The sequence below is a fragment of the Mesoplodon mirus genome (assembly GCF_964341445.2).
Source record: "Mesoplodon mirus genome assembly, chromosome: 8".
In the NCBI taxonomy this organism is placed as follows: domain Eukaryota; kingdom Metazoa; phylum Chordata; class Mammalia; order Artiodactyla; family Ziphiidae; genus Mesoplodon; species Mesoplodon mirus.
In genome coordinates, this window is record NC_138984.1 from 28,884,690 (window position 1) to 28,904,968 (window position 20,279).

At 38.3% G+C, this 20,279-nt stretch overlaps 1 protein-coding gene across 9 annotated transcripts in view; it reads left to right on the forward strand.

The window, feature by feature from the left end:
- Positions 1-20,279, forward strand: part of PLEKHM3 (pleckstrin homology domain containing M3) — a 191,335-nt gene that overhangs the window by 136,814 nt on the left and 34,242 nt on the right. For 7 of the 9 annotated variants that reach the window (XM_082631337.1, XM_082631334.1, XM_082631336.1 and 4 more), the window contains one exon: positions 19,397-19,554. In XM_082631337.1, the coding sequence (XP_082487463.1) occupies positions 19,397-19,554 (158 nt within the window). Of the gene's footprint in view, positions 1-2,472; positions 2,536-19,396; positions 19,555-19,812; positions 20,269-20,279 lie in introns of those variants that run through there. The other 2 variants (XM_082631341.1, XM_082631335.1) reach the window with 2 other exon arrangements.

Below are 20,279 nucleotides of genomic sequence, written 5' to 3' on the forward strand. Positions count from 1 at the left end.
TTCACACACATGTTTAAAAGGTCACTGAGGGGCTTCCCTGGTGACGCAGTGGTTGAGAGTCCGCCTGCCGATGCAGGGGACACGGGTTCGTGCCCCGGTCCGGGAAGATCCCACATGCTGCGGAGCAGCTGGGCCCGTGAGCCATGGCCACTGAGCCTGCGCGTCCGGAGCCTGTGCTCCGCAACGGGAGAGACCACAACAGTGAGAGGCCCGCGTACCGCAAAAAAAAAAAGTGGTGGGGTAGGCATTGTGAGGGACTAAGTGAAAACCTTTTTCAATGAACCATGCTCCTGAAGGACAGGAAGCCCAAGGAAAACAAACCTCTACAACTCATACAAAATTCTGACCTAGTGAAGAGTTTCCCTTTGCTAGAGCTGCCTACCAGCAGTAGTGAATGAATCTAGAGGAGAGTCTCTCTCTTCTTCCAGCCCAGTGGTACAGAGATGATAGAACCAAGAAAGGCAGGCCACCAGGGTGGTGTGGAGAAGGGTGTTAGATGCTGGACCAGATGACAGACCGTCCACCCTCAGCCCTCCGGAAAGTTGACTGTTTACTGGGCTTCCTACCTTAGGGCACTTTTCCATTTAGATTTTACTGAACCTCTAAATGTGTCACAGGTGGCAATACTATTCAGAATGCTTTTCTCTTTGAACCTAATCTTATCTTTGAATGTCCTCCTGTTGTAAACCCACCATTTTCCTCTCTTTCTTAAGGCCAAGTCCAAGGCACGTCAGTCAGTATGTTGACCTTTTCTTGGATTGACACCAAACTAAGTGGTAAAAGTGTTCAGACTGGGCAACATACTTCTCCTGCATAGTGCCCTGGGTGATGTGAAATGATTGTGACCTCTGAATAGATGGGGAATGGATTTTTAAAATCTGATACCAATTCTGTTTCTCTTCCTGTTGATTACAAAAACACAATCTAAAATGATTGGAATGTCGAGACCAACCAGCTGATCAAAATCAAGTAACGAGCCTCGGGATGGAGCAGTGAGGGGAAGGTCATTTCTGATAGGTCAGGAGGGGAAAAGCTCTGGCCCAGCAAAGCTGGAGAAGGGCATTTAAAACATTTAAGTGAGATTTGTAAAAACTTCAATATTCATCCTAACCAATTGCTTACTTACTAACTCCCAGTTAGGTATTTAAGAAGATAAGATTAAATGTCTAGAATTCAGTGATAATTATGTAAACAAAAACCAAGCTTAAATTGCCTAGTATTAGATACAGCTATTGACACTATGCATATCTTATAAATCATGCTAATTGAACGGGGCAATGTTACCTTCTGAAACCTAAAAAACCCATAAGTCAGGGAACATTCTGATTAGACAGATAGGTCTCCTTGGATACAAGCATTGAGTCTTATGTGGCCATGACAGGTTCACTGATAGGCAATTTTCAAGAACTTTTGTGAAAATAAACATGAAGATAAGTGAAAACACAGGTCATATAATACCAAAAAAATTGAACGTTCTCTATATTTTCATAATGCTTATATACATGCATATGCAAATTACATGTATTTATTTCTAAAGCCATGCTTTGTAGCACTGTCATTGTTTTTTTAACAATTTAAGCATTTATAAAAGTGGCAATTCATATTAATTTAAACATTAAAAAATGGTGCAAAAAGTTTTATTACTTACATAATTGAGGTTTATGGGATGAGCAGGGCAGTCTCAAGCTGGTCCAAAATGGCTGGAGAGAGAAAGGAAAGCAGACTGGCTTGAGGCTTTTATTGTGGTTAGGGGGTGGGCCTGGGTGAGGACTGACATAGAAGGACAGGAGATTGGGTGGTTTGAATCTCCTGTAGGTGCTTGGGCTTCCCTATCAGCTTGCCCAGGTGTGGGGCACAAGAAGAGGCAGGTGTGAGGCTTAAAAGCTATTTGCAGTCAAACATCAAAAGAGTTTAACGTTTTATTACAAATATCATTCACACAATCACCAACATGCTCTTCCAATGTTACCACTAAATTTTTTCTTAAAATTTTTCTTCCCTTTCCACTCTTACTACTACTCCTTTACTTTTAAGAAGTTATCATCTTTATCTGAATCTCTCTGATAGATTTTTTAAATTGAGGTATAATTGACATATAACATTATATTAGTTTCAGGTTGCACAATGTAATTTCCAATATTTGTATGTCTTGCAAAATGATCACCACAGTAAGTCTAGTTAACATCCATCACCACACATAGTTACAAACTTTTTTCTTATCATAAGAACTTTTAAGATCTACTCTCTTAGCAACTTTCAAATATGCAATACAGTATCATTAACTATAGTCATGATGCTGTAAATTATATCCACGTGACTTATTTATTTTATAAATGGAAGTTTGTATAGGGTTGGCCAAAAAGTGCCTTTGGTTTTTAAGTAAAAATAAAAGACACATTTTTCATTTTCACCAAGAACTGTATTGAACAACGTATTCACCCTTTTGTTCCACTACCTTCTGCCATTTTTCAGGCAACTTCATAATTCCGTCTTCCCAAAACTTTTTATCTTTCTGAGCAAAGAACTGTTCCAGGTGCCTTTTACCGTCTTCCAGGGAATTGAAACTTTTTCTATTAAGAGATTTTGTAAAGACCTAAATAAATGGAAATCCGAAGGTGCATGCAAAGTCTGGTGAATACGGCAGATGAATCAGAACTTCCCAGCCAAGGTGTAACAGTTTTTGCCTGGTCATCAAAGAAACATGAGGTTTTGCGTTATCCTGATGAAAGATTATGCGTTTTCTGTTGACTAAGTCTGGATGCTTTTCATCGAATGCTGCTTTCAGTTGGTCTAACTGGGAGCAGTACTTGTTGGAATTAATCGTTTGGTTTTCCGGAAGGAGCTCATAATAAAGGACTCCTTTCCAATCCCACCATATACACAACATCGCCTTCTTTAGATGAAGACTGGCCTTTGCTATTGTTGGTGGTGGTTCATTTCACTTGTCCCATGATCTCTTCCGTTCCACATTATTGTACAGTATCCACTTTTCATCCCCTGTCACAATTTGTTTTGAAAACAGAACATTTTCATTATGTTTCAGTAGAGAATCACATGCGGAAATACGGTCAAGAAGGTTTTTTTCACTTATGTGGAACCCAAACAAAGCGATTAACATAACCAGGCTGGTGCAAATGATTTTCATTGCTTAATTTGGATATTTTGAGTATGTTGGCTATCTCCCACATGGTATAATGTTGATTGTTCTCAATTAATGTCTCGATTTGATCCCTATCAACTTCAACTGGTCTACCCAACCGTGGAGCATCGTCCAGGGAGAAATCTCCAGCATGAAACTTCGCAAGCCACTTTTGGCACATTCGATCAGTCATAGCACCTTCTCCATACACTAAACAAATCTTCTATTTTGTGTTTCTGTTGTGTTTTTACCTTTCTTGAAATAATAAAGCATAATATGCCAAAAATGTTGTTTTTCTTCCATCTTCAATATTAAAATGGCTACACAAAAAATTTACCAGTTTTGATGTCTTTTTTTATTTTATTTTTTTATGTTTTAAAATTTATTTATTTATTTATTTATTTTTGGCTGTGTTGGGTCTTCGTTGATGCGCATGGGCTTTCTCTAGTTGGGGCAAGCAGGAGCTACTCTCTGTTGCGGTGTGTGGGCTTCTCATTGCGGTGACTTCTCTTGTTGTGGAGCATGGACTCTAGGTGTGTGGGCTTCAGTAGTTGTGGCTCGTGGGCTCTAGAGCGCAGGCTCAGTAGTTGTGGTGCACAGGCTTAGTTGCTCCACAGCGTGTGGGATCTTCCCGGACCAGGGCTCGAACCCATGTCCCCTGCATTAGCAGGCAGATTCTTAACCACTGCGCCACCAGGAATGTCCTGATAAGTCTTTTTTTTAATGCATGCTGATATGACAGCTGTCACAATACAATCTAACAAAATTGTTTTGAATGAAGTTAAAGACAACTAAGTGCTACTATAGCCATCTTATGGAAAAAACCAAACGAACTTTTTGGCCAATCCAATATTAAATTACTTCCTTAAGATATATTCCCCAAAATGGCATCCCAATACCTTTTAACTCCCTTCACCTTCTTCACTTACCCCCCACCTATTGTCTCTGGCAACCACCAATCTCTTCTATGTATCTATAAGCTGGTTTGTTTTGTTTTAGATTCCAAATATGAGTAAGATCGTACAGTATTTGTCTTTCTCTGTCTGACTTATTTCACTTAGCATAATGCCCTCAAGATCCATCCATGTTGTTGCAAATGGCAAGGTTTCATTCTTTTTTATGGCTCAATAATATACCATTGTGTGTGTGTGTATACACACACTATATGTATACACTCTATATATGTATACACACTATATATATGTATACACACACACACCCCACATCTTTATCCATTCATCCATCACTGGACGCTTAGGTTGCTTCCATGTCTTGGCTATTGTAAGTAATGCTGCAATGAACATGGGGGTGCATATTTCAAGTGAGTGTTTTTGTTTTCTTTAGATAAATGCCCAGAATTGGAATTACTGTATGATATGGTAGTTCTATTTTTAATTTTTTGAGGGTCCTCCATACCATTTTTTATAATAGCTGCACCAATTTACATTCTCACCAACAGTGCACATGGGGTTCCCTTTTCTCCACATTCTCAACAGCACTTGTTATTTGCCTTTTTGATAATAGCCATTCTAACAGGTGTGAGGTGATATCTCATTTTGGTTTTGATTTGCATTTCCCTGATGATTGGTGACGTTGATCACCTTTTCATGTAACTGTTAGCCATCTGTATGTCTTCTTTGGAAAAATGTCTATTCATATCCTCTGCCCATTTTTAAATTAGATTTTTTTTTTTTGCTGTTGAATTGTATGTGTTCTTTATATATTTTGGATATTAACCTCTTATCAGATATATAACTTGCAATTATTTTCTTGCATTCAGGGGTTGCCTTTTCATTTGTTGATGGTTTTCTTTGCTATGCAGTAACTTTTTAGTTAATATAGTCTCACTTGTTTATTTTTGCTTTTGTTGCCTTTGCTTTTGGTGCCGGATTATAAAAGTCATCTCCAAGACCGATGTCAAGGAGCTTACTGCCTATGTTTTCTTCTAGGAGTTTTATGGTTTCAGGTCTTCCATTCAAGTCTTTAATACATTTTGAGCTAATTTTGTAAATGGTGTAAGACAGTGGTCCAGTTTCATTCTTTTGCATGTGGCTGTCCCGCTTCCCCAGCACCATTTATTGAAGAGGCTTCCCTTTCCCCATTGTATATTTCTGGCTCCTTCATCATAAATTAATTGACCATATATGCATGGGTTTATTTCTATTCCGTTGATCTATGTGTCTATTTTTATGCCAATCCCATACTGTTTTGATTACTATAGCTCTGTAACATAGTTTGAAATCAGAGCGGGTTATGCTTCCAGCTTTCTCAAGATTGCTTTGGCTATTCAGGGTCTTTTGTGGTTCCATGCAAATATTTCGATTGTTTGTTCTGTTTCCGTAAAAGATGCCACTGGAATTTTGATAGGGATTGCATTGAATCTGTATATTGTTTGGGGTAGTATGGACATTTTAACCATATTGATTCTTCCAATCCATGAGCATGAAATATCTGTCCATTTCTTTGTATCTTCAATTTCTTTCATTAATGTCTCAGTTTTCAGTGTACAAGTCTTTCACTTCCTTGGTTAAATTTATTCTTACGTATTTTATTCTTTTTTTTTTTTTTTTTTTTTTTTTTTTGCTGTACGCGGGCCTCTCACTGTTGTGGCCTCTCCCGTTGTGGAGCACAGGCTCCGGACGCACAGGCTCAGCGGCCATGGCTCACGGGCCCAGCCGCTCCGCGGCATATGGGATCCTCCCAGACCGGGGCACGAACCCGTATCCCCTGCATCGGCAGGCGGACTCTCAACCACTGCGCCACCAGGGAGGCCCTCTTTTTGATGCAATTATAAATGGAATTATTATCTTAATTTCTCTGGTGGTTGCAGAATTCTGTTTTTAACATCCGCCTTTCTCTCCCTCACGTCCCACTCTGCAGAGGTAGCTTTTGTTTAACTATAGCCAGTCTGTCTTCTTCCAGACATCTCTATACACAAATGTGAATATTTAATTTTTTTTGCAAATGGGATCAGTACTACCTTTTTGCATCTTGCCTTTTCCACTTAAGATTATACTGTGGACATCTGGACATATGTGCATGTTCAGTATATATAAAGGTTTACCTCATCCTTTTATTAGCTGCATAGTATAGAGTTACCTTGATTTTTAATCTGTGATGTTTTTCTCTATTAGAAACAATACTGCAGTGAACACCCTCATACATTTTCTTGTACTCTTGTGTGAATGAGTCTGTAGGGTAAGTTCATTAACATGAGACTACCAGGTCAAAGGGTATGCATGCTTTGCAGTTTGATGTATATTGCCACTTGCCTTCTGAAAAGGTGGAACCGATTTTTACTTCCATTCAGTGTCTTGAGAATGACTGTTTTCCTCCATCCACATTAACTTTCTGTGTAAACAATATTTTTAATCCTAGCGATTCTGATAAATAAAAAATAACTTCACACTATGATTTTGATTTTTTTCATTGTAAGTAAGGTTGAGTATCTTTTTTATATTATATTGGCTATACGTAGTTTTTGTGAATTGCCTTTTTATTTCATTAACCTGTAATTAAATTATATTAAGGAAATCAGCATTCTTTTTACATAAATAGGAAATATATTTCCCAGTTTTCTGTTATGTGACTTTGTAAATGGTATTTTGTACTGTACTGATTTTTAATTTTGTATACTCAGATTTATCACTTTTTTATGGTTTCTAAGATTACAAAATACTTACTCCACATAAACGTTTTTCTAACATTTTTTCTAATACTTTTATAGTTTAAAAATACTTTCATGGTTTACTTTTTACATTTAAATCTTCCATTTATCTGGAATTACATTTTTTATGAAATGAGTTAGAGATTCAGCTTTATTTTTTCCCCTGATGGCTAACCAGTTGTCCCAACATCATTTATTAAATAATTTATCTCTCCTCACTTTTATTGTGTACTAAATTCCCATATGTATTTGAATCCATACCCTGGGTATACAGATATCCAGCGTAAACAGCACAAACACAGCAGATAATATTCTCAAAAAACAGGATGTATATAGTCATAATCAGTACTGACTGGTGGTTTGCTACTTGTTGACACCTTGAGGCAAAGAATAAAAAGTACCCACATTCTTAAGACAATGGCATGCAAGCTAATAAAGAGCACCTATTTCAATTTATATGCAAGGTTTGTTTTTCCTCACATCAGTAACCCAGCAATTATTAGATCACAACCTTCTAGCCAGGAACTCATTTTGGTTTCTCATTTAATCTTAGGCATTTCTGGTCTCATAAAAGCTGTTAAATAATAATAATGTTGAACATGTATATTGTACTTTTCATCCCTAAGTTCTATCTAAACATTAACTAATTAAATGCATCGATGAAAGGAAGGGATTTGCAGACTTCTTCAGGAAAACTGATATCTGGTTGCACACCTGGGAGGGGATGATTCCTAAAAAGCATTAACTCCCTCTTTGAATGGTGCTCAGTGAGCAGAGGAATAAAAAGCTGGTGACATTATTTCACTTCTTTTGAAAATTTCCTTGGGTATCTTCTAATTAGTCTGGTTAAACTCACCTTTTATCTATCTCCCCAGATATTTCCTTTCTACATTCCTGGGGGTATTCAACAAGCTTCTTTTGATGTTTTCCCTGTCTGTTAATCACAAAATCATAGAATCTTCAAGCTGAGAGAAATCCTTACTGATCATCTAGTTTTGAATGACTTAGTATGATCACTTTATTTTGTAGATGAGGAAACTGAGGCATGGAGAAGTTAAGTGACTTATTAATAAGGTCAGACAGCTTAGTGGGGAAAAAACTGGGAATAGAAGCCAAGATGTCTAGCTCCCATTTCAGATCTAAATCAGCTTCAATCCTTTTTTTCTTTTTCCTCTTTGTGATCATCTGAATTGCTTTTCCCTTTTCTTTAACTTTTTTTTTTAACTCCACCCTTTCTGTACTTCTTCTTCCCTTCTTTCTGCCTTTTATGTCTCTCCTAACCCTTAGTGGGTCATTCCCTTATATGATCAGGGAATATTGCTCCTATTTCTCCTCTATTTCTCTGTCCCTTTAAACATGTGGTCTTTTGTTGTTTTTCTGTTAAGATGTCCTCCATTGGCCTCTACTCAGGTCCTCTCTGAAAAGCCATATTTCTTCAATTTCTCCCACATACATGCATTTGGGGAGTTGCTTTGTTTTGCTTTGGTTTTTTCCAGCTGTAGTTGCTTCTTTAATTAAATTACTTCTCTAGTTTTGGTAAATAGCCTAGGGTTTAAGTTCATATTAAGTCCATTTTCATCACAGAATTTCATGTTACTTTAATCGAGGAATTTCCCAGTCATTCACTCAATAAGAATCATACTCCATGTTCAGAAATTCACACAAGATGTGACCACTTAAGAGAATTTTCATACAAGTAGTAAGTATGTTGGACAATAAATCTTTACATAAGCCAAAGACAAATCCAGTTCAGATCAGGACTGTGGGAGTAAACCTGGACCAGACTGTGCATCTTGTTTCCAGGCAGGGACTGAGTCAGTTTAGAAGTCCTCCATTTCTATATGGTGGATCAGTGGGCATCCAGTGACCTCAGGATTCTCAGGCTGCACTCTGACCCCAGATGCCCTCAGAAAGGCCCCTTCCTAGAGTAGTGCAGGGTGCTTAAGGGGGTGGAGGGGTATCTGACATAGCCCAGCTAGGTGATCTTAGACAGTTCACATCACCTCTCTTGGCCTTAGTTTTCTCATATATTAAGTAAGGAAGCTGAGTTAAGGAAACCACTTAGAGCCTTTCCTTGTTTACTATTCAGTGAGTAATAATGACATAACTAGGGCCAAAATGAATACTAGAGACCTAAATACAATTTATTTAAGACACATAGCTAATTAACTCAATAGAGGAGTAAGATTCTGCTGACCATACCATGAGAGTTTTCTGGAACTGTCTCAATTTAAAATATTTTAATCTATTTTCCCCTAAATAATACTCATGCACTTATATGAGACCATGTGGCCTGCTTTGGGGCTCAGAATATGTGGGCCACATAATTGTACTTACTGTTTGCAAATGCTTCTACTGAAGTTTCATGAGGTTGTGGCTTCACGAGGCCACACCCCTTGAGGCACTTTCCATAGTGCAGAAAAACTGAAATAGGCCCCTTCCCGTATATATATATATATTTTTTCTAATAAATTTATTTAATTATGGCTGTGTTGGGTCTTCGTTGCTGCGTGCGGGCTTTTCTAGTTGTGGCGAGCAGGGGTTACTCTTTGTTGCAATGCATAGGCTTCTCATTGCGGTGGCTTCTCTTGTTGCGGAGCACGGGCTCTAGGCACGCAGGCTCAGTAGTTGTGGCTCGCGGGCTCTAGAGCACAAGCTCAATAGTTGTGGCGCATGGGCTTAGTTGCCCCGCAGCATGTGGGATCTTCCTGGACCAGGGCTTGAACCTGTGTGCCCTGCACTGGCAGGTGGATTCTTTTTTTTCTTTTCTTTTTAAAAATTTATTTATTTTTTTATTTTGGCTGTGTTGAGTCTTCGTTGCTGTGCGTGGGCAGTTGTGGTGAGCGGGGGCTACTCTTCGTTGCGGTGCTCAGGCTTCTCATTGGAGTGGCTTCTCTCATTGCGGAGCACGGGTCTAGGCACACGGGCTTCAGTAGTTGTATGCAGGTTCAGTAGTTGTGGCTCGCAGGCTCTAGAGCTCTAGAGCTCAGGCTCAGTAGTTGTGGCTCACGGGCTTAGTTACTCCATGGCAAGTGGGATCTTCCTGGACCAGAGCTTGAACCCGTGTCCCCTGCATTGGCAGGTGGATTCTTAACCACTGCACTACCAGGAAAGCCCCGGCAGGCTGATTCTTAACCACTGCACCACGAGGGAGGTCCCCCCGTATACTTTTGTGAATAAGAAATTTATGTTCTTGGGCTCAGCTTTACCATTCAGCCATTGGAGAAAATTGAAATTTGTTTATCTTTTATTCCCTGAGAGAGTTTCCATCAGGAAGCAAAATATAATTTGATAGGAATGGTGATGACCACTTACAGATCTACCCAATTATACTAACCCAGATAACCCAGATTAAATTATCACAATATCTAAGTAGAAATTGTCACTTTTGGGAGAGGATCAGATAAGAGCTAATTGGTGACATCATAATCCACCCTCAGTGAAGTATTTGATTAGCCAAAATCTTAGTCCTGTTAGAACAGTCCCATAATGGATAAAGAAGGGTGTGGAGCAGCTAATTAGAGAAGACACAGTTTTCTGTTTATATACAAACATCCCAGCATTAAGCCATGATAAGGAGCTCAAAGGCTAATTATGGGGAAATGGGGTTTTAACAAACTTTTTGAAATAACAAAATTCCCTATGCTTTTTATTTTCTATTTTTGAGAAAAATAATGTGGTAGTATGCTTTTTATTTTCTATTTTTAAGAACTTATTATTAAAAGGAGTAAAATTTAGTTAACTAGACTTACTGTGGTGATGACTTTACAGTGTATACAACTATCGAATCATTACATTGTACACCTGAAACTAATATAATGGTATATGTCAATTAAAAAAAAGTAAAATTTAGAATTGAATGAGAACTCAGAATATTATTGCTGTGGTTTAGGTTTTCAAACTTGGGCAGACTCCATAGGCGGTTTTTCTTACCTCTCCAGGAACTCACCTGGCCTAGATCACTAGACGTCACTGTCCCCACCTGTTAACGCTGAGAAATGTCACTCAGAGAGAAAATATTGAGTGCAGCCTTTCATAGTCCTCTGGCCAAGCAAATGCAACCTAAATTATATTTGAAATCATTTTACAATGCGTGACAATTTTGATTCTTCCACTAGTAACCAGGCTAGCTTGTTACTAGTGAGTGGCAGGTGGCTTTATTTAACATGAATGGGGTCTTTTGGTTAGACTTTCAGAGGAGGGGCCATTTGTCAAGTGCAGCAGCCCTCTTCATCAACGTATTGCCAACAGTTGTCCAGAATCTAGATGTTACACAATGGCTGAGGAATGCCTGTATTGAAATGGAAGGTAACTTGACAAATCAGGGGGAAGGAGTTCGTCGATGCATAAATCCAATGAGAAAGAGCTTTTTCTTTCTTGTTTCTTGTCCAAGTCCCCAGTGCTCTGTCCCTCACCCCCTGTGGATTTTGAACTTTGTGGTGGTGCTGAGGGAGTGAAGGTAACAGACATAAAAGAATCATTTGTGCCCTTTTCCCAATCCCACAGATTTCTATTGGCTACAGACCTTGAACATGACACTGCAATTTCCTGGTGCCACACATGAGTAATAAGCAGCTGTTTCTGAAACTGTGGTTTGGAGAAGGCAGCACTAGGTTATTTTTTAACTTAATTGTAATTTTCGATTGGTCTGCAAGAAAGCAAATCAAATAAAGTCTGTTGTCTTAGTCTGCAAGAAAGCCATAGGCCTCAAATTCCAATGCTGACCATCTTGACCAGAATAGAAGAGGGGGGAAAATGTGTGTATCCCGGAGCTGGAAGTTCGACCAGGCAGCTTTCGTGGGCTGCTGTCCCACAAGAAGCATAAGCATATTTGGTATATTTGTCAGTTAGCTGGATCGGGGAGAGTGATATTTGACTATTCCTTGAGTTCTAGAAGTACCTGAAATGACAGAGTGAAAAGAATTTGTAGAGAGACTGCAAAAGACAAAAATAGAAAAATCTTGAAGATACCAGCTTGCTATTGCATTTTGTCTTTATCCTACAGTGCAATAAAAGGACACATAATTTTAAGTTACAAACGGAAGTGTGCATTCTTTGAACACCAGGTCACTATGATACCTCTGGAATAGTCATATATGCAACACTCCCAAATTAAATGAATCAGACTAGGATTTTCCTTAATACAAGAAATTAAGTTTAATGGAAAACAGAAACAAACTCTTTCACCCTTTTCTCAACGAGATAAGGCTATTTGGTATACGGCAAAGGTGAGGGAGATTGAGGAGAGGGACAAAGAGCTACATGTGTTTTCTGCTAATTACTTTGTCATGATTTTGTTCACGTAGAGAGACACTTTGGGGAAAATAACTAAACCTGGGATAACCAAACCTCATCTCAGAGGTCTGTTTCACTAGCACCTACAACATATCCAAATGACCACCTGGTTAACTGAAACCACCAGCCTTCTAATGCTAAAGATGAATGGCCTTGTGACTTGTGATGGACTGATATAAAGTTATATTAACCTGTGACCAGGAAAAGAGTGAAAAAGAGGGGCTCCCTGGGCTTTGGTCTTCTTTGAAGCTGCCATCTTCCTATTGTTTGTGGTATATGGTCCCAACCTTAAGTCTCCACCAAGATGGCTAGGAAGTGGGAGTGGAAAGCAGGATTCTTGAGGGCAGATGGAGATGGTGGGAGTCAAGACACTTGATTTCTTTTTAAGCGATTATCCCAAGTAAACATATATCTGCTTTTTAAAAAGAACCCTAGGAGATGTCACACTTGGAGGCTGCTTCTCTTAGTGATGAAACCTCTAGACCAGAAGCCAGAATAGCTTCCCAGTGCTGCTAGTTGTTATATTCAAAGACAAGATTTAAACCTTCCAAATATACCTTTACCCCTTGAAATGTATCAGTATAAAGTTTTTCTTTCTATAATATTAAAGAAATGTTTGTCAATTCTAAAATAAACTTATAGAATATTACCTCACTTTTCTGGAGGAAAAACTTCCAGCAGCTTCAGCCCTTTGGAACATGGCCCTGAACCTCAGCTGACAAATAGGAAGAGCAGTTACTCAAGTTTAAAGAAGCAGAAAGGGTCTCTGAATAGCTGAACTGCCACCAAGTCATGTGTTCTTTGTGCTCCTCCCTAAATCACACAGCAGAATGATTCAAAATGTTGTGACACAACAACAGAACAAAGATATGACTGCTACAGCCAAGGAAAAAGACTGGAAAGCATCCTCAGTCCATCAACAAGAACTTAGGTGCCTGACAATTTACACTCTTAGGTTGCTCCATATAAAATTGCCATTTTTATAGGTAAAATCACCATTATACTTTTATAGGTAAAATCACCACTTTATAGGTAGTATCTCCATTTTTATATGTTCAATCTACAGTTGGACAAGGAAAACAATCACATGTTAAACAATAGCAAAAAAATACAAAGGAACATCAATTTCTATTTATATTAAATTATGTGATGTAAAAATAAATTATATGAAGCACAAGAGATCCATGGCAGGTTAAGTAGCCAGAGATGGCTCTCCAGATCAAGCCAGAATAGATCTGAGCCTTAAAGCCTGAGTGAAATTTAAATAAGTGTTAACAGACGAAGTGAAACTCCAGATAGAGGAAATACATGGGTGAAGGCACAGGAGCAAGAACAAGCATATTCTACACCGGGGAAACTTTCCTCACAACGGAACGTACATATTAAGAAATGGAAAATGAATTTGGATAGATAGTGTGGAATCAGCTTATGGAGACACTCATATACCAGGCAAAATGTAAGCTGCAGTTTTGTCTAGTTCACACTTGTATCAATAACTGAGGATAGTAACTCAATGTAATTTTCTGGCATGAACGAATGAAGAGTTTTTACTAATGATAAAATAAGAATTCAACCAAAGGTTTGAGGGAAGAGATGACACACAATGAAAGTGATGTCTAAAACTGACTAGTATACTGGATGGATCAAAGGAAAAAGACGATTATCCAGAAATAAAACCAGAAGATTATTTCATTAATCTAGAGAGGGGTGATAAAAGCTTGAGATAGGATGGGAAAAAGACTTACACTAGAGACATTTAAAAGAGAATCAACGTGAACCTTGAAACATTATGCTAAGTGAAAGAAGCCAGTCATAAAAGACCACATATTATATTATTCTATTTACATGAAATATCCAGAGTAGGTAAATCTGTAGAGACAGAAAGTAGATTATTGATTGCCTAGGGCTTGGGGGATGGGTTAGGGAGAAAACACTAGTGACTGCTAATGAGTATGGGGATTTGGGGAAGAGTTGATGATATGTACACAACGCTCTGAATAAACTAAAACATGTTCGATTGTAGACTCTAAATAGGTTAATTACATGTTACGTGAACTATATATCAATAAAGCTGTTATTTAAAAAAGAGAGGGGCTTCCCTGGTAGTGCAGTGGTTGAGAGTCTGCCTGCCGATGCAGGGGACACGGGTTCGTGCCCCGGTCTGGGAGGATCCCACATGACGCAGAGCCGCTGGGTCCGTGAGCCATGGCCGCTGAGCCTGCGCATCCGGAGCCTGTGCTCCGCAATGGGAGGGGCTGCAGCAGTGAGAGGTCCACGTACCGCAAAATAAATAAATGAATGAATGAATAAATAAATAAGAGAAAGAGAGGGGCTTCCCTGGTGGCACAGTGGTTAAGAATCCACCTGCCAATGCAGGGGACATGGCTTTGAGCCCTGGCCCGGGAAGATCCCACATGCTGAGGAGCAACTAAGCCCGTGCGCCACAACTACTGAGCCTGCACTCTAGAGCCCACGAGCCACAACTACTGAAGCCCACACACCTAGAGCCCTTGCTCTGCAACAAGAGAAGCCACCACAATAAGACACCTGCACACCACAGTGAAGAGTAGCCCCCGCTCGCCACAGCTAGAGAAAGCCCACGTGCAGCAACGAAGACCCAAGCCAGCCAAAAATAAACAAATTTTTACAGATAAATAAATAAATAAATAAATAAAAAGAGAAAGGGAATCAATAGAATGTGGTGCATAACAAGATATATGTGTTTGATGGAGAAAATGAATCATTCACTGTAGACTCTATATAGTTTGACTTCATTGAAATAACAAGACTGTCCACTAACACCATTATTATTTAATATTGTTTTAGGAGTGCTGCATGATGCAATAAGACATGAAACATGAAAGGAAGGGACCAAATTATTTCCTGCAGAAAACCCAAAAGAATCATGCCTAAAAATGATAGGCATTCATGCACATTTAGTAATATAGTCATATATAAGATGGACACAAATGTCAGTATATTCTAATACACCAGCAATAGCTGATAAGAAAAAATATTATACAAAAGTTTAACCTTAAAATAACCTAAATAACAACTGTGAGTGTTGTTATTTAAGCCACTCAACTGTGAGTGGCTTACACTATGGAGAACAGTATGGAGGTTCCTTAAAAAACTAAAAAACTAAAAATAGAATTACCATATGACCCAGCAATCCCACTGGGCATATGCCCAGAGAAAACCATAATTCAAAAAGAGATATGCACCCCAATGTTCATTGCAACACTATTTACAATATCAAGGACATGGAAGCAACCTAAATGCCCATCGACAGATGACTGGATAAAGAAGATGTGGTACATATATACAATGGAATATTACTCAGCCATAAAAAGGAACGAAATTGGGTCATTTGTAGAGACGTGGATGGACCTAGAGACTGTCATACAGAATGAAGATAAGTCAGAAAGAGCAAAACAAATATCGTGTATTAATGCATATATGTGGAATCTAGAAAAATGGTACAGATGAACCGGTTTGCAGGGCAGAAATAGAGACACAAATATAGAGAATGTATGGACACCAAGAGGGGTGGTGGTGGTGGTGGTTGTGGGATGAATTGGGAGATTGGGATTGACATATGTACACTAACATGTATCAAATGGATAACTAATAAGAACCTGCTGTATAAAAAATAAAATAAGATTCAAAAAAGAAGTCAGTGGCTTATACAAAGGAAAAAAACAAATTTGTATTATTAATAAATGAAGATTTAATAAAATGGAGATAGGGAGACTAAATGTTGTGAAGATATCGATTCCCAAATTAATTTTTAAAAGCTTATTAAAATACTCAGATAGGAATAAATAAAAATTACTGGCACTGTAAATTTGGTGAAATATTTCAAAAGACTTCAAAATGTTCATACCCCTTATGCTTTGTACCAAGAAAATCTTCTAGATAAAGAAAAAGCTTTATGTACAAGATGCCCCAATCTTCTCTTTTAGATCCTAGATGATAACTCTCATGTCTTCCTTAAGGTGTTCTCTTCTCATCCTCAGTTCCTTAAAACAACCTTTACTCATCTGGTTTCCAGACCAGGTGAGTTCTGTATCCTGATGTTTTCCCCTAAATGGACTATAATTTGTTAGTGCCTCTCTTTAAATGTGTCATTAACTTTGGTTGTTTAGAAAAGAGTAAAATAAGTAAAACAAAACTCAGCTAAAGTATTGTTACCACAATTTATAAATAACCCCACTAGGTATAAGATTTGGTGGTGGTTATTTCTTAGAAAGTGTATATCATGTGTTGGTATTAGGAGCACACTTTCCTGGGGTTGATTGGAGTTAATGGTCCTTGAGAAAACATAAATAAAAGGAGGTCTTATCTATGGCTTCTTAAAGGTAATGGGGAGGAGACTAAATTTTAAAATGGTGGAAAATGTGCTTGCTTGACTCAAAAAAAGAAAAAAAGCCAGCATAATTTCTACCCCCTTTATTAAGAAAATAAAAAACAACACTCTTATAAAGCAGTAAACCTGGTTCTTCTGTTCCATTTCTGCGTCAATACAAAAATAATATACATTGCTTTTAAAAATGCCGAAACAACCATATACGAGGTGAAAGACATACTTTTCCAACTTGTTCCCTTCCCTAGATTTAACCATTATATTCATTTTTAAAACATCATGAGATTATTCAGTAGTGATGTTCATAAACCACTTTAGTTTTTATCTCCAGTATTATGTATAGCTTGATTTTTTGCAAAATACATTATTAATTTTTTAAAATTTTATTGAAGTATAGTTGATTTACAATGTTGTGTTAATTCAGTTTTACATATATATATTCTTTTTCATTATGGTTTATCACAGGATATTTTTCTCCACACCTCCTCCAGCATTTGTTATTTGTAGACTTCTTAGTGATGGCCATTCTGACTGGTGTAACGTGGTACCTCAATGTAGTTTTGACTTTCATTTCTCTAATAATTAGCGATGCTGAGCATCTTTTCATGGGCCTATTGGCCATCTGTATGTCTTCTTTGGAGAAATGTCTGTTTAGATCTTCTGCCCATTTTTTGATTGGGTTTTGTTTTGGTTTTTTTTTTTTTTTTTTGAGTTGTATGAGCTGTTTGTATATTTTGGAAATTAAGCCCTTGTTGGTTGCATCATTTGCAAATATTGTCTCCCAGTCCGTAGGTTGTCTTTTCATTTTGTTTATGGTTTCGTTTGCTGTGCAAAAGCTTATAAGTTTGGGCTTCCCTGGTGGCGCAGTGGTTGAGAGTCCGCCTGCCAATGCAGGGGACACGGGTTTGTGCCCCCGTCCGGGAAGATCCCACATGCCACGGAGCGGCTGGGCCTGTGAGCCATGGCCGCTGAGCCTGCGTGTCTGGAGCCTGTGCTCCGCAACGGGAGAGGCCACAACAGTGAGAGGCCCGCGTACCGCAAAAAAAAAAAAAAAAAGCTTATAAGTTTGATTAGGTACCACTTGTTTATTTTTGCTTTTATTTCTGTTGCCTTGGGAGACTGACCTAAGAAAACATTGGTACGATTTATGTCAGAGAATGTTTTTGCCTGTGTTCTCTTCTAGGAGTTTTATGGTGTCATGTATAATATTTAAGTCTTTAAGTCATTTTGCGTTTATTTTTGTGTATGGTGTGAGGGTGTGTTCTAATTTCGTTGATTTGCATGAGGCTGTCCAACTTTCCCAGCACCACTTGCTGAAGAGACTGTCTTTTCCCCATTGTATATTCTTGCCTCCTTTGTTGAAGATTAATTGACCATAGGTATGTGGGTTTACTTCTGGGCTCTCTAATCTGTTCCATTGATCCATATGTTTGTTTTTGTGCCAATACCATGCTGTTTTGAATACTGTAGCTTTGTAGTACCCAAATCCTTTCGGTAGTATTGTCATTTTAACAATATTAATTCTTCCAATCCAAGAGCATGGGATAGCTTTCCATTTCTTTGAATCATCTTCAGTGCCCTTCATTAAGGTTTTGTAGTTCTCAGTATGTAAGTCTTTCACCTCCTAGGTGGGGTTTATTCCTAAGTATTTTATTTTATTTTATTTTTGATGTGACTTTAAAAGGGATTGTTTGTTTACATTCTCTTTCACATATTTCATTGTTAGTGTAAAGAAATTGCAAAATACATTATTACATTACTTGTAGTCTTTTATTTTTGTATTATCAGCTATTACTATTTGTTCACCTTGGCCTTCTAATATCTCTTTAAATATGATTTACTGCTCTCAGATGTTATTTTTATGTAAAATTATCATTTTAACTATGATTCACTTGAAAGTATCCATTTCTAGCTCTTTCCAAGTTAAATTTAATCTTCGTTTTTTTCTTATATCAAAATCAGCATGTATATGCATATGCATCAATGAGAAAGAAATAAAGGCAAATTTTATCTTGTTAGTGTATGAACTGCCAAAGTCTTTGAAGCCCGTGCAGTATTAGTTAAGTGAGGAGGGCTCTGATGGACCATTGGCTCCAAACTCACAGATGTTTGCAGGCTAGCAGGTGAGGGGACTGTGGGAGGCAGGCAGACTCAAGACACCGGGGCCTCATGGGAACAAGTGTCAGTTGAAGAGCACGTGCCTCAGCAGGAGCAAGCAGCCTCTACTCACAGCCAGGATCATCATCGTGTTGGAATTCAGGCCTAGTTTTTCCAGATCTAATGATTTTCCAAAAGAAGCCAAAAATCTGGATTTTTATGTGAAACCTTCCAATTATTAAATTGGCTTATTTTTTTTTAAACACTAAGAGATTTTTAAAAAAATCTTGAGGCTAAATATAGCATTCAGACTGCCAAATTGTAGCTTCTGTGTATTATTATAATGATCAGCAGCAAGAGAAACCTATTTTCCACATTTGTTACATGTTCTTAGGGGAGATGGTGAAAAAACTATTAACTCATCAGAAAACAGATATTATTGAATGTACAACATAAAATACTACATTAGTACTTACTCTATATGTTTTCAGTCTATTTTGGGAAATTGACCACACTGCTCTTATACCGCACGATAACTGTCAAGTTAGTCTGTGAAAGTAGGGTTCCTCATTTGTTGGTCCTCAGTCCTCTACAACACACTACAAAAAAAAGAGGAATACGAAAGAAATTTCAACATCTTCATTTTCCAACCTCCAGTGGTTTAAGCCAGAGAGTTCTTTTGGAGCGAAAATACTATGTCTTTTCTTTCTCAGAGTTGCTGAGAAATTATAATTAGAGGTTTTCCTGTTGTGTAAAGGAAAGGAATTCCTCCTGCACCTGCAAGGCTTCTCAACAAATTTGCTTCTTCCCTGTTCTATTTCTCTTCCTACAGGTGATAGAGGGAAAGCTGGCTCCATTCTTGGGCAAGGTCATTAAATTTGCCGCCTCACATGTGTACAGCTGCAGTCTTTGTAGCCAGAAGGGGTTCATCTGTGAAATCTGTAACAATGGAGAGATCCTCTACCCTTTTGAGGATATTTCAACAAGCAGGTACCCAATCTCTTGTCTTATAAAAGTATACCTGAATATGTCACATGCAGTGTTATTGGGCCAGAGCTGGCCAGCTTTTAGTTGAGTACTGTATCTCTGTCTCTTCCTCTGTATCAGATTTCCCTTATTCCTGGAGAACATTTTTTACCCTTTGGTTTCCTATATTTATTTCCAACTCATCTTGCTACCTTTATCCAGAATGAGATAACAAAGTTGCATAGCCTAGCTCTGCATTATTAGGTAACAAAGAGTGTTCAGATTCATTTTTAGAATGAAGATAGGGAAGGAAGAATCCTCACAACCATCCCAGGTCAAGTGATAGGCAATGGAAATCACAGTCGCAGAGGAAGACCAAAACTGGATTGGCCACTAGGAAGAAAACCAGAGGACACTGATGAACAGCCCTCTGGCTCACCACATGCTCTTCTGCATAAATGCACTGCAGTGTAGTGATGAAAGTTTTAGGACCCAAAGGAGAGAAAAGTGGGAGTTCATGTGGGATTATTTTTCTAACCAAAGTAATATTTGGGTATCATCACTTCCATTGATTGATGGACGATTTTTTCCCCAGCCTAAGAGCGGGGTTTTTCCTGTCACTTTTATTGAGTCATAAAATGATGCATATCACATTTCCTTTCATCCCAAAAGCATAACAGAAATATACATTGTATATATGTGCACTGGCTTCTTCGGGCATGAATGTCATGGCTCATTTCCCACCCTGC